Below are 21,456 nucleotides of genomic sequence, written 5' to 3' on the forward strand. Positions count from 1 at the left end.
ACATACACACACACATGGAGAAACATCTCATGAATATTGTACGGGTTTTGAGCGTTCCAGCTGAATGCATACCTCTCTGTGTGTACTGTGTGTCATTGCTGAATAATTGATCTTCCTCTTTGCAATCTCCATTTGTCAGAGTGAGCAATTGTGCTTCTGTGTTCCTCTCCAAGGGGGGAAGAAAACCTTTAATGTCTGCTGCCAGACAACTCAACAGGCATGGATGAAAACTTGTTGAAGCGAGTTTTGATTTGTTACAGGGTCGTCTGAATTTGCGGTATTTGTGTTTAATGATGAAACTTTGCTTTTTTTTGTTTACAGATATGAGATCAAATACGACAAGGACGACTACGTTCTGAGAGTGAAAAAGGCTTCCATTAATGACGAGGGCACGTTCACCTGTGTGGCAGAAAACCGCGTGGGCAAGCTGGAGGCCTCCGCCACGCTCACAGTCAGAGGTAGGAAACACCTCACACAGCTAACACATAACATCTAGAGGAGTCACGGTCCACTGAGGTTATTGTTCTTGTATACAATATGAGGTTTAGATTGGCACTTCTCTCTCCAGATTTTCTCCTTTACACAAATGGAAATACAGAATGCTGACTCTTGTAGCCAAGAGAGATGTAGACAGTCTATGAATCTGTTTAATTATTTACATTTCCAAGTGCAGCGTCGACACACTCTGTCACCCTCCCCCCCCGCCGTGGTGGTGGTCTGCTAGCTCCACCACCCTCCACGCTGTAACCACCCAGTCAGCAAAGCCATTTCACAGATTACTGGTGCACACCGTCGGTACCACACCTGGGGTTTGCAAGGTTAATAAAAACATTCTAACCATAATTTCCCTTTTTTCACCACTCTTCTTCCCATTAAACCCAAGTGTTTAAGGTCCCTGTGGAGTGCTTTAGAGCAACACAGGGGGCCAGAGGGAGGTAAACCAAGGTCTGCGTCTAATACTCGTTCTACCTTTTTGGAAGCTAGATTTGTGAGAGTAGCATCTTAGTGTGAGGACACACACACAGCAACACAGAGGAGACGCTGGGGAGCCACCACCTGCACCAATTCATCTGTGGGGGTCTTTTTTTTTGACTGCGGTGATTTCACAAGTCTCTGGATGTAACCTACATGCTGACTTAGTCTCCTGAGTCTTTTTTGTCCATCAGCAGTTGTGATAAACACACCTTTGCCTTGCTGTTACAAATACACACCACTCATAGAATTGTAGATTTCATTTATGCAGACAGAGAAGGTCCGGTAGTGCATTTGTCTCCGAAGAGCAAAAAAAATGACAAGCCCCACAATAATTTGAAGGCAAATACAGATTTTTGGCCACCAGTGGGTGCTCACACCAGGCTGCCTGAATCACTCAGGGGTCTGAGAGACAGATGCTTTGAGCTCATCCTCATAACTGTCCAGTGGGCAGTTGGACAGAAGCTACTGGGTCCTCTGTGTCATGCTTACACTGTGCCAGACGTGTGCTGGCTTCAACACAACATGTCATTCATTCTGATTTTGATTTTCCTTTTGTCTTGTTTTGTTATGTTTGTTCTGTTCCTCTTCTGTTGTTTTATATGTTTGTGTGTCTGTGTCTTAATTCGTTTCTTTTGTGTATCCACTCCACCATTGTTGTGTCTCCAGCTCGCCCCGTCGGTAAGTACCCATCCTTCTGATTTGACTCCATCCTGCATGCCTTCTCCATACACACTACTGCGTTTGACTGCTTGACGATCAGCCACCATTGCTTTAACATTACTGTATTTGACTAACTTGGATGTTGCATCAAATTGTCTACTCCTAGCGCTGAGGTTTACAGATCTAATTTTGATGTAGTCTTTGGAGATTTTACAGTTCGACCTCGAATACTAACATGAAAAATGCTGAATGTGGTAAATACTTTGTTTGCAGTCACTTAACAGAACTTGTTGACAAACCTTAAAGGGGAAAACTACATTTTCATTTAGCTTCTGAGATTTATGAGTATTTATATTGAGCCTAGATCACATATATTTGGACAGTTGCTCATTCAATTTTAAATAAAATAATGAATACTTGTATTGAAGTGGCAATTATCAGCTTTGACTTCAATAGGTTCATATCAGCGTTTATAAATATAAGATGCAGCCTCTTTATCACATAATATCCAAAGTTTATGGGATCAAAAATAGTTGGACAAACAACGAAACAAAATGGAAAATCTTTTGCAATCAATGACTGCTTGAAGTTTTCAACCCATACATATAGATACTTAAGTCTGCTTTAGCTTCTGCTTGTTGGAAGATCAGTGTTAACTATTTAAATTTGGAAACTGCAGCTGTCTTTGCAAAGTGCACTTTTTATTTTTATCACTTGAAGTCAAATAGAAATTGATGCACCTGTCAAAGGTTCAAACAACACCTTCTTACAGCACAAGTTTATCAAGTATAGTAACTTAGAGTTACCGCTATCAGTGTTGCTCTAAACTGAAAACTCTTTAGATTCCAGACAGTGTTCTTTACAATGACTGAGTACGCTGGCAGTCTAACAGTCTCAGACATTGTCATCTCATATGGTCCAGGACGTGTTTAACTTGCAAGTCTTGAGGCCATCTGTGGATTTTTGGAACACAGAGCCAAGAGATCTGTTTGTTTTGGATGAGTTTCTTTCCTTCTGAGCCACATAACACAGAGCTGAGAATTTTCATTTTATTTCCATATAGATAGGTATAGGTCAAGGTACAGGCAAATTTGACACACTTAAGATGTTAGATTGTTAGAGGCAGTGAGTGAAAACGGGCTTCTTGAGAGAAAGGTGTGCTGTTAAGAGCAGAAACAGGAGGAATCCAGAAGGACAAAGAGTGGAGAAACATGCAGCAGGACAAAGAATGGAGAAGAAAAGAATGGCAGAAGTGTGTGTCAAGACAGGCTTGAGTGGCAGAAAAAAAACAGACACTGCCTCATTGGCAGGACTTTGGTTGCCAAAACAGCAGTGGCTGTTCTGCGATTGTCAAACTGTCAGATTCCAAGAAGATGGAGGAAATTACACATTCAATCTGCCTGTGGGAAGAGACAGTAATTGCCGTCAACTTTTGAATAAAATATGACTGAACGTGGGACTTTAAGGGCGGAGGAAATGTTTTTGCCTGAGTATACTGAATGGGTCTCTGTCTCTTTGTCCATTTGTTCTTTTCACCCTGACTGCTGTTTTATGCTGAGCCCTCTCCAACCCGGGCAGATGTGACTTGTCATGAATTAAATATGGGCCCCTGATCATGTGTTTCCTTTGGAGGGGACAGGAAGGAGCTTCTCATATGTCATTAAGGTTCTCTGAATTGAAACAGGGCCAGTGTGAGTTAGCCCTGAGCCAAGCTATGAAACTGTCACACTCTGACTTCCTCTTGATTCGTCCGAATTTTTTTGATCTATGCTTCTCAGTGGGCCTCCCTCTTCTTTTTAGGTCAATCCCCATCACATTTCCCCTAAGTATTTTATTCATTTTCAAATATAATTTAAAAGATAGAAAGGGAGATCAAAGTTATGCCACAGGTACAGAATGAGCTCATATTTCATCTTCGGCCACCAGGACAAGCTTAGCAAGCAAGAACGGCTTTTGGTCTTTGTAAGGAAACTCCATTAATCACAGCCAGCTGATAGACACTTTACTCAAATGTAAAGATAAACTTTGAACGGCTATCAGTGGGTCAAACGTGTCAGCACTTGCTTAACCAATGTAAAGGTGTCCCAGTTGCAAGGAAACAAAACAATGCACACTTTTGATTTCTCATTTATTACATTTCCTAAAATCTAGCTGAGCTACACAAAAAAAAAAAAAACATCTAGCTGCAAACAATTACTTATAAAACAAACGTATATACCTCAAAGACAATCACATAACTGACTGGTTTTACAGTATCTTGTATGTATGAATATGGATATAAATTAAGTAAACTATTTCCTATAAATCTTGTTGAGTCTGTGTGCACAACATGATCCTATGAGGAGGGAAAAGAAGGAGTTACTAATGAAGACAGCTGAGAAAGGACAATGCCAGGCAGCACACTGATATGGCCCATTCTGTAAGGTGTGGATCCATATTTTTAGCGAGTAGTTACTAATGCAGTGTGTGGGATAGAACAGAGCAGGGGATGAAAAGGGAGGGAACTGAGTCCTTGCCAGAGCATGATTTAGGAGCTCTGTATCGGGCCCAGCATTGTGAGAGCCACAAGATATCCAAGCTGCAGAAGGCCAAACGGGAAGGCAGTAAATCTGTTGCCATCTGTACCATTCCCAACTGTGTGTATCTTTGACAAATACACACCCCCAAAAAGGGATTACATGAAGAAACCAGCCAAATGGGAAGAGTTTGGCCTTACTGGAACCAGCTGGCTGATCAGTGAAAGGACTTACAAAGAAATCAAAAGAAACAGAAAGGGCGCAAGATGTTGCATTGCAACAAGTCAGATTTCTTGTTATAGAATTTTACAGCAGCCTGAGGAAATCTATCCATCTCTCGCTTTGTTTGTTTAAAGAAAATGGTCCCTGTAACCCATTGTCTGCACTTACCAGAGGTTATGGGTCTTTAATCTGTTGACTTTCATTATCTCAGAGCCATGTTTAATCCTGTAAGAGACGTGTCGTTGATGTCTTATCTGCGCAAACATGGCACTTGTCGATATGAGACTGCATGACCCCCCTGTGACAGCCATAGAATAAACAAGTAGAGGCCTTGGTCCATGCAGTAAATTACCTCAGGCCAATGTTCAGACATCTAGTTTTATATCAGAGTACATTGGAGTAATGTTGTGCAGTTGCATTAAAGATAAGCAAACAGCAACTATTTGAGAAATGCAAGGCGAGCTTACTGGTAGTCTTTAAGGATACAATAATGGCTTTTGAATTTTTAGGATAAAAATTTTAAAAAGTTTGTTGTTAGCAAGGACACATGCCTTATTCCGTTATTATGCCAGCTATGCACTTGGATTCATCAGCCTTTCCTTGTTAACTGGCCCCTGAAATATAATAAATGCCTCTGCCACAATGTTTTGTGAGACCTCTCTACCTGCCATCAAACAACGGATGGTCTGGACATGACGAGAGGCAACACTGCCCACAAAAAGAACTAATATTTAATCTCCAAACACATCTCTCTTTATTACTGAGCTGCATCCGTCAAGTCGTCAGTCAGAAATGTCTCGCTCTGTCCCAACTGTGAGTCTGTGACAACTGGCCTGGCTGCTGATGGAGTCGTGAATATTGACTGACTGAGAAAGCCTCACACTACCATTTCAAAGTTTGATAGCTTTTCAAGCCTCTTCTCTCTTTGATGGGGAGGTGTTAGCTCGAAGTGCGGTAAACACAGAAATAGTCTTTTCTGTCTCTCACTCCCTTTTGATATAGCTTTGATCAGAAGTTGTATCAAGCCACTTCAGATCTTGACTTTTACTGTATATGAGATGCATTCCGATGCGCAGTAAATCCCACATATGGAAAGTCAAACACGATTAACCCTTTTATGTGTTTACCTGTCTATGCCATTGTTTTGGATGTTTCCGGGGCATGGGTGTGCCTATGTGTTGTCTCAGATATAAATGCCATTGTGACCGAGGCGCTTCCTTGTGTGAATGCCAACGTGACTGTCATTCATTCAGCTTCAGCCTCACCTGAATGAATGGCCAACCTGGTTACCATGGCAGTGATAGTCATGATAGTCACTGGTGTTCCTCCTCTGTTCAGAGCAAAAGACAGATACTGTATAACACTGCATGGAAGCTCTGTACGGCACTCCCATTTTGATTTGACCATGTGGTAAATTGCTTGTTTTTTGCTTGAAGTCCCTAAGCCCTGATAAATTCCAGTCCTGGCATCTGGCCTCACTGTGTACCGCTGGTCTTCTCACACTGTTGTTTTGGCCCTTTGACTTCAGCTGCCCCCCAGTTTGTCATCCGTCCAAGGGACCAAATTGTGTCACAAGGCCGCACTGCCACCTTCCCATGTGAAACCAAAGGAAATCCTCAGCCTGCTGTCTTCTGGCAGAAGGAGGGAAGTCAGGTAAGAGCAGAAACTACTTTCATCTTTTTTTATTACCTTTTCACATTATTTCTTACATATAAAAACATATTGCTCTCTTAGTCGGCAGCTTTTATTATCTACTGTGCAACCGGTGTTATCAACACTCAGTACTTTGTTTGGATTTCCCCGGGCTGTATGCACAATTGCTGTGTGCTTATGATACTTCTGCCCCGCACACACACACACCCACACACACAGCACTTCAAACTACACTATCTGTCATCAGTATCTTTACTACAGACACACAGATACACCTTTGTTCTCAGGAGCTGCCAAACGACAGCGCGCCTGGCGAAGTGCTAATCGGTTTTCTGTGACCCTGAACTGATAAGAACGATCCTATCCCTCACTCCAGCAGATAACCCATTCAAATACCTGGGTGTCCTCACAACGGTCAACAACAGTGCCAATTAGGAGCCTGTTGGGACTTGTAGATGAGCCAGAGATATGATTCAGCTCTGGCTAAGGTTGAAACATGCACAGCCTCACATATACACAAACACACTTTGCCTGCGGGGCCAACAATTACAACAAAGTTCTCTCGAAAGAGCGAACAGAAGTGAGACACATGCTTACATGTTCACACAGACTTTTGGTTTAATCCTCACACACCAACCTGTGACCTAGAGCGCCATGACTCAGTGCTACTGTGTAATGCTGTGAACTTACATCCGGCTCGTTGTCATTAAAAATGATGCGTTTGAAATGAATGCACGACAAACACTCTGGTACAAGTAGTTGCACATCCTCACCCTCACGGCACTCGTCTTTGTCCTTGTGTTTATCAACGGTTCCTCTACCTTAACCACACTGGTGTATAAAAGAGATGAAGGTATTTGTTGAGAGAACAAATTAAAGCTAATTAAGTATAGTAATTAAATGGTATAAAGGCTTTTCTCTCACACTTGAGGATAATAGAGTGTACATCTCTCATCTGCTGGAGATGCGTTGAGCCTAGTTTAAAAAAAAAAAACAGCATAATTTGTTGCATTAAAGTAATTAGGTGCAATTAAATACGGCTAATGTATTTCCCAGTTCTCTTTAGAGATCACAAGAAAAAAACAAATACAAAGAGATGTAGAGGTGATGTTTTGTCAATGTCATCAGGCATGTTTACTCAAAATTACCCTGAAACACTGATTATCCCTTCATCTTTAGCTATTTAACAGTTAAAAAGCATTATAATCGGGAGAAGTTCAACTCGTATGAGGTGGTCTCTTTGGCTACAAATGCAGCTCAAAACCACTGTGGAGTCGAAGCACAGAGGAAAGTAGTCATGAAGCCAACAAGAGCAAAAGTTGCCTTCCTCAAAGAGTGGAGCCTCTGGCTTGGCCCAAGTCAAAGTATGAAACCAAATCATCAAACTGTATACATGTTATGCAGTTTGTGAGGTTGGTTAACCAAGTGGTAGATGAAAATGTTCATACTGTAGCTGCAACAGTCTGATGTTTGTATGTGAGTGTGCAGGGTGTACACGTTAGTTTGTCAGTGTGTGTGTGTGTGTGTGTGTGTGAACGTTTTTTTTTTTTGTAGTTTTTCCAGGTTGCAGTGGTTCCATGTTCTCACTAATTGGCTGTTTGTTCCACTTCCTGCAGAATTTGTATTTTCCCAACCAACCCCAGCAGCCCAACAGTCGCTGTTCGGTGTCGCCCAGCGGAGACCTCACCATCTCATCTGTGCAGCGGGCAGATGCCGGTTACTATATTTGCCAGGCCCTGACCGTTGCAGGCAGCATCCTCGCCAAGGCTCAACTGGAGGTCACAGATGGTGAGAGAGAAAAAAAAAACCTGATGTGTAACTTCTTCCATGCCAGCACACTACTGCACACCAGCACATGCTTTAGCACTGCTGCAAATGTGGTGAATCTGGTGAACCATCAACAAATTATTTATACAGATTTTAGTCTGCCATGGTTTAACTGCAGCGTCGCTCCTGACTTCTTAAATTTAAGTGGGAATTTGGCCTTTAACACATTTGAAAGTGCACAATAGGTACAAAATTATAGACGTAAAATTGCAGTTCTTCTATGTGCAAGAATAAATTCAGTTTTCATTTGAGAAATGTCAGAATGTCCATGACCTTCATTCAGTGTGTTTTTGCTCTACACTTATTGTTTCTTTCTTTTTTCTTTTTTTTTTTCTGCGAAATTTAATTAAAAAATTCTGCTTTACCTATTGGAAAGGAAATAAAGCATTGCCCTTGAGTTCCTTCAAGTTTATTGGTCAGTGTTTGAGTGGGTGGGCGAGGCACGAGCATGTGTACGAGCAAGAAAAAGAGACACAGAGAAAGAGATGGAGTGAGTGAGTGACAATAGCTTTCCTGTGGAATGAATTATGGGGTCCTGCTAGGCGTGGGAGCATCTAATCTGCTCAGCTGTTGTGATGGTAAGATAGACGGCTATCCATATGTCTGCGGAAGTACCTGCTAGCTGAAAGATTAAACGCACCGCAGGAACACTCTTTCAGTGTTTTGCGTGATGCAGGTAGGAAATTAGTATGTCCTTCAGATGCCTGCAATAATACATCACATTTCAGTTAAGCTGCAGTTTATTTCAGTGAGCTCAATAGCTGAGAACAAATGCCACACATCACAACAATTAAAAGTATTCTACACAAATACACCAATTTCAACAAATTATACACTGTTATAGTGTTAGAATACTTGCTAGTGACGCTTTGGAGTCTTTCAGAGAAACGAGTCTCTAGCTTCGAGTTCAGTCCAGACGTCAGGTGAATAATGCTGGAAAACCAGACTTCCCATTGAGAGGTCAAATGAAGAACTTTCCAAACCAAATCTTTCCTGTGATGTGGCTTTGTAGCTCTGAATCCAGCTAAAGACATTAACCCCCAGCAGTTTCTGGGAGATTTTTTTTGCTCTCACATTTTTACTCACAGTTTTGAATACAAAATGAAATCCTGCACTGTGGTGGAACCAGTTCAGCTATGACTACAAATAGAGAGAACTTCAAAATGTTGAGACTTTTTGCTGTATGACAGAAAAGAGAAGAAAAAAAATAAAGTTTAATATCTTTGGTTAGTTAATAGAAACTATATATATATATATATACACCTCTACATAGATTATATATTTTACTACTTACAGTTTTGTTTGTTTCCATACTTTCCTCCTATCTGCTCTGTGTAAACACAGCCTGCAGTTCAGCTGAAAATCCCTGAATATTTCACTAACAGCTTCATGGTTGTGCCAATGAACCTATTTTTTGTTTTTTACAGAGCGAACAGTCTATTTCTGGCATGGTAAAGTGTCACGGTTTAAGTTTAGATAAGTTTCCTGAAGTAAAACCATGTCACAGATGAGTGGTTCAAGGGTCAATAAAAAGTTGAAAGTCTGAAAAAAATTATGTTTTTTACAGTGTCTTTCTCAGATAAGTAGTATAGTTTCTGCAGTTTTTTTTGTTTTGTTTTGTTTTGAAAGGATAACGTGCCTTTTAAACCAGCCAGCTGGTTTTGGGGTTCAGAGGGTTAATCATCTCAGAAGGCCTTATAAATGAAGACACACTTGTGCTTTTTGAAAGCTAGCGATAGCCATCCCAGCTAATAATGGTGAATGTAATAGCTGTCTGCAGTAATGAATCAAATGACACAGTGGTAGACACTCTCCAGTGGTTTTAAGTGTAGAGACAGCAACATGAACATACAGGTTACATCCATAATCCAATAAAGACAGTTTAGTGGATTGTGTTATTGTTTTCCTCAGCTTTAGTAGCAGTAAAATAAAACTCTGTTTGCGTAGACTAATTTAATTTGATTTTAACAATTTTCTCTCTTTTGTCATGAACATATGTACAGTATTTCCTTGGCTTCGAGGCTTTATTCTGTAAAACTGTGTAACAAATGGCATGCTATCAAAACGGATCTCAGACAGAAAGAGCAAAAGCAGGAACGAGTGAGGGAGGTCCAGGGTGAGGTCATGGCCACACCTGCTGTAGTCTTCATGTGATTTACTGCCCCGAGTCCCGCCAACAGTCTGTGGAGTTCAAGGAGATCTGTAATGAGAAATTCCTGATCCAGAGACCCAAGGCCTCAGTCGAGCTTTGCCTCCTCCCTTTGTCACTCCTACATGGCTTTGACACATACATCAGATGCATCAAACCCCATAACCGAGCAGGGCCTTGTGTTTGTGTATTTGCTTTTGTCAAAACTAGTCATACAGCAGCTTAAAGCCGTCTTTTAAATAAGGAGTACCTTGAAATTTCTCAAAAACATCTATTAATCTGTACTGTTCCACGCAATTTTAGCTATTTAGTAGTGAAAAGGCTTCCTTCAATTCATATTATGATGTCTGTATACATATTTAGCTTAAAGCAGTCATTCATAGAAAACCTTTTGTTAGAGACAGAACAAACTGCATCATTGTGAGGCTCTGCCTAGTAGCAGGTGCTTTAAATCCTATCTTGGCCTAGTTTCAGATTTACATTATTACTTTTGATTCATATGTTCGTACTTGCCCTTTTTTCCACCTTACAGAGTCCTAAAAACAAATAGGGGAAATTAATGTACTACATTTGGCTTGTGCTGGGTAATATATCGGGTTTCTGCACGCTTACTCCCCTCTGTCTTAGGTGACCCAATGCGAAGGGTAACCACAAGACAGCAGAAGTGAATCGCCTGGAATCACTTTCTTTTGTCAGATGTAACTGCAAGAGAGAAAATAGGGTTGGAAGTGAGGGTGTGATAATGTGTTGAAAGGTTACTGAGGTAGACTTGGTAATTAGCCCCTGCAGGTCTGACATCATTAATCTATACTTTCTAATTAATGTGGGTTCTGTGATGCCAGGGGGACTCCACATTATTCAACTCTGTATAAACTGCCTGTGTGCTACAGTGCTAAATCTCTGCGAGATCACCTCTGACATACCCACTATTTCATAGAAGTAACCCACAGGCTTTTTTGGCACATTATAACAAATGAATTTGCTCATATAAATGGGATTCATCAAAGTATTAACACTCATCTAAAGAGAAACTGAATAAAATATAAAACGGGTTATCCTCTCTTATTATTTAATATAAAGTTTTAGACGCTGTTCTTTGCACTGTTTATCCATCACATGACCTACCACGATTTGGTTTCTGTGTGATTTACTATTTGAAATTCACCTTTTATTGTGCCCCACGCTGCACATAATGAAGTATTTATCTGAACCACACTGAGTCAATAGGCGAGTGTCTCACCGCCAAACTGTACCACAGAGTCTAGAGTAGTGTATAAAAATAAGGCTACCCAGGCAGTAACTGGAAACCACTTAGTATCCCTCTGCCACATCAATGCAACTGCAAAACACTAGTCAGCTGTTCTTTCTGTGCTTCCTGGAAGTACAGGATATGCTCATTGTTCTGTGGCACAATTACAAGACCTGCAGGGAAAATAGTCCACTTTATGACAGATACCCACATCCACCCCCCGGCGTATTTTATGATCAATGCTGTCACTCAGTTTATTACGCCTTATGTGAGCACCGTCACCCATCTTAACTTGCGGATAATACATTCACATTTTGCTCTTTGTGTCTCAGTGCTCACGGACAGACCTCCACCCATTATTCGCCAAGGCCCATCCAATCAGACACTCGGAGTGGACAGCGTGGCGCTGCTGAAGTGTCAGGCGTCAGGAGACCCCATCCCGTCCATCAGCTGGCTGAAGGATGGGGTCAGTCTGCTGGGAAAGGACCCACGCATGTCCTTGCAGGAGCTGGGCAGCCTGCAAATCAAAAGCATCAAGGTAAAGGTGTTGAGGTCTTCAGAACACCTCATTAATTTGTGCTACTGTATGTTACCGATGCATTTTTTCAAAGTGAATACTATCCTTATTTTAAGATGTTTGCACAGTTATTGCAGATAGCACAATACAATGTTTAGTATTAGCACAGAATGAGCAAAAGGTCTTAAAGAGATGAATAGCCGGCATTGATTTTTTTAAGAACTGTTTTATAATGTCACTTAGTGGCATTGCACTTTCAGCTGGGCTCAGCTGTGCAGGGCTCACTGGACTCCAGCTGTAGCACAGAATATATATGCACTTATAGATATACACACACACACGTGCACACACTTCCATGTTTAGATTAAATTTAAGAGGCTCACTTCTTCCTTTCCCCACTCGGAGGCCTCAGCGGAATACCTATTACGCTTGACAAAGCCGCCGACCACTGACATGTTATTTAATAAATGGAAGGAAGGCACGGGGACAAAAACCAACAAACAACCAAAGTTCCTAAGAGGGATGGGGAGACAAGCCAGCTGTCATCAGTCCAGGGGGTTCTAGCAGCCCACCCTAAATTAATTAGCCTGGCTTTGTTGTGGTCGGCAGGACAGTGGGGAAATAAGGAGGGGGAGTGGAAAAGTGATGGAAGGGTGGTGAGTAGAAAATGGAATTCATTTGGAAATTAGCGTCAGCACTTTGAGCCGCTCGCAAATGACACAGAGTTTGTCCAGCACAAGGCGAGCTCGTGAATCCCCCCCCATCACTTCTCAGCGCTTCAGTGACAGGATGACCGCATGTATTCAGTCATTACTGCTGCGCATAGGATGTGTGAACTAAAATCCCTTTCGCTGGCAGTGCTATTAGTGGAGTCATTATTGCATCACTGCTGTTGCTGTGTTTGTTTTCATTCATGCATGTTTGTGTTCTCCTGTATACCAGCTGTCAGACTCTGGGATCTACACATGTGTGGCCACCAGCTCCAGTGGGGAAACATCATGGAGCGCTTTCTTGGAAGTCAAAGGTAGGTCAAAGGAAGATGGTATAATAATGTCTAATGTGCACTGAAAAAAAATCCTTCTTTAACTTGTCAGGTATAGCTTTTATTAAAGAGACTGGCTTCTTTCTGTCTCCTCTCGGTACATTCAGAATCAGGCGGAGTGTTGGTTGTTAAGAACCATGATGAGAACGAGCTTCCAGGCCCACCATCTAAACCTCAGGTCACTGATGTCACCAAGAACAGCGTGTCCTTGTCCTGGCAGTCTGGGATGGCCGGAACATCTCCTGTCTCCTCATTTGTCATCGAAGCATTTAGGTTTGTTTTCACTTTCACATCAAGCCCTCGCTCACTAGGTAGTAACTTAGCTTGGATTGCAGTTAGAAATTTAATGTACTATGTGAAAAGACATTGGAAAATGATGAAGAATCACCATTTTTCTTGTATTGCAGTCAATCAGTGAGCAATAGCTGGCAAACGGTGGCCGACCATGTGAAAACCACCCAGTTCACTGTCAAAGGCCTCCGTCCCAACACCATCTACCTGTTCATGGTCCGAGCAGTCAGCAGCCAGGGCCTGAGCGATCCCAGCCCCATGTCCGATCCTGTCAGAACACAAGGTACGTGAAGGAAATGAATTACATGAACAACGTCTATTGCATTCATATGCGGCATAGGTATTTCGGGGCCTTTAATAATCACTTTCACTTTTGGCGTGTCGTTTTTTTTGCTCTGTCTAATTTCTGTTTCTCCTGATAGGCTAAGGTCACTGTGCTCCACTTCGAACTGCGATACTTATCAGCCCCTCTCGGCAGTCTGCAGTGAATAGCTAAACTGAACCACTGCAGAACTTTCCAGAGGTCAAATTCTTCATCTCAGCTCAGCTCATTAAGGCTGCACTTAAGCAATTATGTAAAATAAGCAGGTCTGCTTTTGGAGGGCCTAACAGAGTTAGTGCTATCCCTGCTATGTTAATCATCGTAACAGGAGAAAATGACTGTCTCCAAACCCTAAGAAGATTTGATTACAATACCGGACAGACCACAGCCTTCAGTTTGCATTGATATGATACGTTTCCAGCAAGAAACGAATAAATAAATAAATAAGCAGCATTTGGCCAAGCTCTGTCAAAAACAAGCCAAAAGTGTCTTTAAAAGAAAATAGAGTGAATTTGAATTGCAGCATGTGTCCCTCATGCTGAGATGAAGGTCTTGAGATGATATATAGATGAATTGATTGATAATGGCATCCATTGATGACAAATGTATTTTTTCACTTCTTGTTTGTTCCGTCTGGCCCTATAAGTGTGGCCTGTAATTTATGACCGTATTGGGTTGTCTGAATGAAGCTTTTTCTTGAAATATAATTTCCTCTTTTCTTTTTTCTTCCCTTCAGTAAATAACTCAAACTGTGGCTCGCTTCAACCACACTCAGTATCTCATACGCTGGAGTTTTTTATTGCGTGTAACTTGAAACACATGCATATGTGAAATGAGCTGGAAAATAGTGTCATAGTGTCCATTCATCTTCCATCCAATATGTCTGAGGGTCGCACATTCAGAGTTCATTCGTTGCTGCGGTTGCTCAGTCAGGCCCCAGTAAGTGCAGACAAGTTACACATCTACACAACTTTGCAAACCCGAGTCTACTTTCTTTTCTTCATAACAGACAAGTCCCTAATTCAAAATGGAATGAGGTCATTTTAATGCAGATGAAGTTGCTCCCTTTCAAAAGAAGTCGTGATCACAAAGTGTACACGTCTTTGTTAAATCCAACTGGTCTATTCAGTCCCTCTTTTATCACTCCACTTCTGATGGTGATGAATCAGGGTTTATTGTGAGGAGCCGAGTGAACTCTGTGAAAACCAAGTGGAAGAGAGCGAGAAACATTTTACTTTTTTTTTGCTTTATTTTGGGGCCTCTTTCTCTCTCTCTCGCTTTTTCTCATTTTTCTTCTTTTCTCTTTCATAGATATCAGCCCTCCGGCTCAAGGTGTCGACCACAGACACGTACAAAAGGAGCTCGGCGAGGTCATAGTTCGGTTACACAACCCGGGTGTCCTGAGTCCCACAACCATCCAGGTCACATGGACAGTAAGTGCAGCTTCTCATTTTGCAGACTGAGTACAACTATATTTAACTGACACTATATTTTCACCAAGTACATCCTTTTTTCCATTTGTTCAGCTCGAGTCTTTACACTGCAAGAACTTAGATATAAAAAATCATTTGTTTTGCATGTGGTTTTCTTATCTCGCTGCATTCTTTTTACATCTTTGATTTTGCAAAATTGAGTCATAAAGCCAAGGTAGTTGATACTAAAGATCCGTCTTTGAAGCCAAAGATGTGCCGCTCGAGGCTACAATTTGTTTTATGTCAGGAATTTTTTTGTCAGATTGTTCCCTAAGACTGCAGCTTTGAAATATTGTAAGTGGTGACTTAGAAGTAACTGCACATCAAATGGCTGCAAAATCGTCTCTTTAACCACAGTGAACATCAAAAGAGATGTCAGAGACATCTGGTTGTTCATCAATCTTCCATATGTCTTTAGCTGCTTGCTTCTTAAAGCGACGACTGCTGAGATTAAATTAGATTGAAATTAATGGTTGTGGTTGTAAATACAAGTTTTCCAATTGCCAGGGGATGATGCATTAATCTTCCGTTACGCTCATACATGCAAACAATAAAAAACACACCTGTTTTTCTACTATACATATGCACATATTGTGGCGTTTGCAGCACCATGAGATCTGCTATGTCCCAAAATTATACATTTTTTTCAAATTGGAAAATTTAAAAACAGCTGCAGCCTCGATAAAATGATTTTAATTTAATTTTGTAGTAATGAGGACAAAAAGGCTATTTAGTTTTTTCATTCGGCGGTGTTCATACAGTATATGTGCTGGTTTATTTTGATTATAGCGCTTTAAATCAGTCAGGTGCAGGTATTTACTTGACACCACTTAGTGGCATTGGGCAGCAGTTCGCATTTTCAAATGAACAACATTAGCAGCTTTCCTGATGGCATGTTTATTGACCCCTGTAGTAAGTCTCACCCCAAGATGTGGTAGCTAATTTAATGCTAAAGCAGGGCTTTATGATTGTAATGTACAGTCAACACAAAACATGGCTGCCTAATCCATCAGGGGCCCTTTCAGTAAACAGAGGGGCCACTCTCAGAAAGCTTTTATATTCCCAAATCATTCCATTAATAAAAGTCACGCACCAAGCAGGGAATCCATTTTGCTGATTTACTCGGGCTACACTGGCGAAAAACAGCTGCTTAATATCCCACTTGAAAGCCTCGCTCACTTCTTCTACTGTTAACAAGCCATTACAGTGAATTATGCCGCTGCTCCTCCTCTGCATAAATTCAGCTTTTTCTGTCTGGCTAAATGGGCCCAAGTTTTAAAAGAGGGGCCCTTTGTGGATTTCAGGGGGCTATCACAAATCCTGCCACTCAGTCTTTTCTATGGGACATATCTGCTGTTATCACCTCTGTTGTGTATTCCCCTCATGTCCCTAGGGCCTATGTATTTGTTGCTGTATGACATTCTCATAGTCACAGCTCATCCTAGATGTGGTGGAAAATGGTTTATGGTGTCACTATTTAGCATTTATAATACATACGAGACATGCATATGTCCTTTAAGGTGGAAAGTCTTTCAAATGGAAGTGCGACCAGTCTGGGCTGGGAGATGTGAGTATGAGGTAATGTCAGGGTGTTAATTGAGCTAAGTGTTGCATGGCTGGTGATGAAAGGCCCATTAAACAAGTAACAGCCGCTAAAGTGTAATGCGAAAAAATCCTGTGAGGAAAAGCTACATCGCAGATAAACATCAATAGTGGTTGTTTCAGCACTGCACAGTTCTTTTTGCTCTGAAATATAGCAGTAATCCTGTTTTCCTTTACTTTCTCAGGTGGACCGTCAGTCCCAGTTCATCCAGGGCTACAGAGTTCTGTACAGGCAGACATCAGGACTGCCTTCACCAGGACTATGGCAGACTCAGGATGTCAAGGTCCCCTCTGAGCGCAGCGTCATCCTTTCTGCACTCAAGAAGGGCATTGTTTATGAGATCAAGGTCCGGCCTTATTTCAACGAGTTTCAAGGCATGGACAGTGAATCCAGGACGGCACGGACCACTGAGGAAGGTATGACGTGGAAGAACTTTGCTGAGTATGTGGCGATTATGTCAGGAGCAATAAAATACCAAAAAACAAAGTCAAACTGTGGCTCATCCACTCAAATGTGGGATGACGGGTGACACATGACCCCGTAGGCTGCTTTCATGTTGGTTTTTTGTCGTAATATCACAGAGACCGCTGCTCCTCCGTTTGATACAGAGAACTGAGAGCATATGCGTGAATGCATGCGTACGTGCTTGCGAGTTTGTGCTTGTCTTTCTGACCTTCCTGCTGTGTTTTTTTTGTTTATGATTGGTGGTGTTAGTGCCAGCCTTCTTTTAATCCATCACCCAGCAGCCACAGACCCGAGCTGTGATTGGACACAGCACACACTTCCTCCTGCGAAGATGATCTGTCACCCAAAGCTTGATTCATACAGGCGCTGACAAGGCCACAGAGCACTGTGGCACAGTATCACACACAGGCACACACACACACAGGTCTGGTTTGGATGAATTTACTATTTTGACCTATGCCAGAACAGAAATGCATCCAACTTCCACCTTTGAGGCTAATAAATTGGATTATGATGTGAACGGAAGTACAGACGCACTGTACATGCCCACAACAGCACAAAAAGACAAATACAGACACTTTGTACTGGAGACAAAGCCTATCTTGCCACAGCATATTCAGGCCTGCATGTATAGGAGACAGTTCACATCCTGTCAGGATGACAGGCCCATTTATTTTCCCTTTCTCGGAGGGACCGTATCTCTTGTGGCTAGCCAGTGAATGCACTGCAGTAGTGGAACTGCCATCACATAACAGCTGTCCCAAACACACACTGTTACACAAACACAGTAAACACATACATGCCAACACACCTCCTCTCCCTAAGGCCTCCAGAACCTACATGTCTCAGCTATTACCAATCCTGATAACAGTCCCTGCTTTTGCTCTATCTGCATCCCAGTCCCACAGAATCTCAACCACTTTCTATTTCTGTCATAACCCTGCTGCTGTGCCCGGTCATAGCTCATACTCCGTCAGACACACGGCTCCAGGCTCCTCGGAGGCTCTGGGACTTTACTGAGGAGGGTGGCTAGATGGATAGAGAAATCTAGTTCAGAGGGTGATTAAAACTTAGGTTGTCCATTAGCTAACACAATTAAAGAATCCCCAGCGCAGCTCCAGGCAGATGCAGGGTTACAGAATGCTCAGCTAACCAATGCTGCGTCCATCTTTGTAGTCTCTCTCTCGCCCCTGTTTCTCACGTATTCTCTCACTCCCCATCTGGACAGTCACATCATGACTGATAAATGAACTCTGGCTGCCATCTGATTCCCGCTGAATGATTGTTTAAGAAGCAACTAAGCAGGATCATCTTTTATGCAAAGTAATGCTTATTTAGGGGGAAGGAATTCAGTATTGTTTGTATAAATGTTCATTTGTCAGCTAATCATCTACGCTGATCTCTGGGGAAGGTCCACAGCTTTCCTCCCACACCACCCACTTCGTTACATTAACTATCGGCTACTTTTTTGTATGGATATATGTTTGTATTCCTTCATCATTCAGCAGAGCACAGCGTGTGCATGCGAGACAGGGGGTCACATTCCTGCCTGCCATACATCACTCCGCTAATGGCTCTATTAGCACAGCCTCCAAGGCCTCTAATGAAAAATGTGTATTGTTTAGCACAAATATGCATGATAATAAGCTGCTAAATCATTCATAACATTAACTTTGAACGACATTGTCTCTGATGGCTGCCACGCACCAATCCAGCACTTTGTCACCTGAATGTAATGCAGCGTTGGAGAGGCCTGAGCATGATGGCTGATCAGATGCTCCCTTGGTAGATTGTTTCTAATCTGGCCAAGGTGTTGGGTTCATCATTGGACCCATTCATCTTCTACCATGCCAGGGCCTTCTGGCTCTCTGGGGGCCGGTGTAGCCAATTGCGCTGAGGGATGAGCACAGATTTACAGGGTGACACGTGCCATTTTGGATGGAGGTGAGGTAAGGGAGAGGCAGCCCAGGAGTAATTGACCTGTCAGTATTCTGCTGTGGTGCCTCTCCCCTGCCAGCCGCTGCGGAAATGAGAAAACATTATTTTTAAAACGTTATTTCCAGTTGGGCCAACTGTTATTTATTTTTCCTCTTACCCCTTGTGGGGTCAGAAGATTGTTGCCATCAGAATAACAACAGAGGTTTATGAAAGCTCGGACTTGTCTTGTTTCTATCTACTCCCTGTCTGCCCGTGGAAGGAGCCGATTCACTTACATGTCCCTCGCTGTGATCCTTACCTACTGGATTTAGTTTCATCTGGTCGATCGATGGAATCGGTCAATATGTTTACTTAGACCTTGTTTCCTTTCACTAAAATGTATTTTTTTTCATATTTCCTTCTTGTCTGCGCTTCATCCTATAAGCCCGTTGACCCACATGCCACCCTGGTTCGGTTAATACTGGAGTCTTAGCGTGACTGAGAGCACTTGCCTGACTGTGCCAGGCCCTCATTCCACAAATCAATAGCAGTATTCTCTGTGCAAATCCACAAGGCTGGAGCAGAGGATGATATATTAAATCATAGTGAAATGCTAAAGACAGGCCATGGCCATGTCGGATCTGCCCTGGGCTTCATGTAAATCCCCCCTCTAATGAAACATCTTGACAGGCTTCAGTCACATGTGCCATCCCTACAAAACAACATCCCTCAGAAAAGTTTGAATGTGAATATCTGTATGTGTGTGTCTATTTCTGTGTATGTCCTCTTATTGTTGCATATTTATGAGCTCCTGTTCAAATACACCCAGCCGCACCGTACGCACTATTCTTGTTAGTGGCACTTAATTATTTTTCCTTCTGTCTGAACATGCAGAGGCGTATATTTGTCTGTTGACCCGGACATTTTGTGCCTCCCCCTACAGCTCCCAGTGCCCCTCCTCAGCAGGTAACAGTCCTGACCGTGGGAAACCAGAACAGCACTTCCATTAGCATCTCCTGGGACCCCCCTCCACCAGACCACCAGAACGGCATCATCCAAGAGTACAAGGTTTGTCCCAGCGAGTCAGCATGGATTGTCACTTATCTCGTACAAAGCCAAACGGAATCAACTGCATCTCTCTGTTTTTCTCCCATTCTGCTTCAGATCTGGTGTCTAGGGAACGAGACGCGTTTCCATGTAAATAAGACGGTGGATGCGGCCATACGCTCGGTGGTGGTCGGCGGGCTGCAGGTGGGAGTGGTGTACCATGTGGAAGTGGCTGCCAGCACAAGCGCAGGGGTTGGAGTGAAGAGCGAACCTCAGCCTATTATCATTGGTAAGACTGATCGATATAAAGGAATCACAACTTTCCAACATCCAGTGTAGTGTTTTTTTTTTCTCACTGAAATGACTGATGTCAGGGGTTTTCACAAAGAATAACACTGTATTTCCACCAGCGTCGGTGAAGGATGGCAGGAAAAACACAAACATTGTGAATGTTTTCATGAAAGACAAGGAATTACCAAATGGGGGATTTTGTTGAAACACTATTATTTTGATATGTGGCCTGACTGCATATGATTTATGTGGAGCTGTGGCAGATTGTGCCTGATTTGACCCATAACTGATGGCTTGGCCTGCAGCATGTTCTTATTTCCCCAGTGTCACTCACATAATCCATCTCTGAGAGCACAGCCTCGAGCTTGTGGTTATAATATGTTGTGTTATTGCTTCTCTGCGGATGGGCATGTGTCCATTTGGTTACATAGTAATATAAAGATAAAGATTAGCGCAACTTTGCATGGACATATGCATAGATAACATATATGTTTTTATCTTTATTGGTGTGCATCTGTTCCCGTCGGCGTGTGGGGACAGTGGTAGCAGATAGCAGGCTAGTAAGGGTGAGCTGTGATTGGAGATCAATACAGTCCAGGGTCCTCTCCTCTCATTTCACATGGTGTGTTTTACCAGCAGTGGAGTGAATTAGGGGCTTAGCTAAGCAAACAACCTGCTCACCTGGGGGGTTTGTTATAGCTTTTAGGCTTTGTCTCTTTCAGTCTGCACATTATATTTCTCTGCACATCCTTTAGATCTATGTGTTGCTTTGCTGGTCAATATCTCAGCTGAAATTCATCAGACCTACTTTCTGTGAGCTTAATCTAGCCCTAACCCTGCCTTTACGTAATCTATAGGTATGAAAAAGTGAAATATTTCCAAGCCCTTCGGTATTGCTGTGCTAACGTTCACCTTGAAGATTCAGATGATACACAACAGCACTGATGTATCCTGTTTCCCTCCAGTAGCTCTCCACCCAGCAGCACTTTAATGTTGCCTGTTTGTCCTTGTGCCCTCAGGTAAAGAGTTCCGGGACGTGATTATACATGGAAACCGGAACAACAGCATCACAGAGCAGATAACTGATGTGGTGAAGCAGCCTGCTTTTATTGCCGGTATCGGAGGGGCTTGTTGGGTCATCCTCATGGGCTTCAGTATCTGGCTGTACTGGAGGAGAAAGAAGAGAAAGGGCCTGAGCAACTACGCAGGTTTGACATACACAGACATTCTGCTCTTGT

At 42.5% G+C, this 21,456-nt stretch overlaps 1 protein-coding gene across 1 annotated transcript in view; it reads left to right on the forward strand.

Annotated features, from left to right (window-relative positions):
- Nucleotides 1-21,456, forward strand: part of robo2 (roundabout, axon guidance receptor, homolog 2 (Drosophila)) — a 146,516-nt gene that overhangs the window by 95,223 nt on the left and 29,837 nt on the right. Inside the window, exons 5-17 of the mRNA XM_008276643.1 lie at nt 322-458; nt 1,642-1,653; nt 5,902-6,026; nt 7,643-7,814; nt 11,584-11,789; nt 12,711-12,792; nt 12,918-13,083; nt 13,218-13,384; nt 14,735-14,856; nt 16,683-16,914; nt 19,824-19,948; nt 20,045-20,216; nt 21,238-21,426. Coding sequence (XP_008274865.1) covers nt 322-458; nt 1,642-1,653; nt 5,902-6,026; nt 7,643-7,814; nt 11,584-11,789; nt 12,711-12,792; nt 12,918-13,083; nt 13,218-13,384; nt 14,735-14,856; nt 16,683-16,914; nt 19,824-19,948; nt 20,045-20,216; nt 21,238-21,426 — 1,907 coding nt within the window. The remainder of the gene's footprint in view (nt 1-321; nt 459-1,641; nt 1,654-5,901; nt 6,027-7,642; nt 7,815-11,583; nt 11,790-12,710; nt 12,793-12,917; nt 13,084-13,217; nt 13,385-14,734; nt 14,857-16,682; nt 16,915-19,823; nt 19,949-20,044; nt 20,217-21,237; nt 21,427-21,456) is intronic.

Source organism: Stegastes partitus, unplaced genomic scaffold (genome assembly GCF_000690725.1).
Source record: "Stegastes partitus isolate 25-593 unplaced genomic scaffold, Stegastes_partitus-1.0.2 Scaffold78, whole genome shotgun sequence".
NCBI classification, from domain to species: Eukaryota; Metazoa; Chordata; class Actinopteri; family Pomacentridae; genus Stegastes; species Stegastes partitus.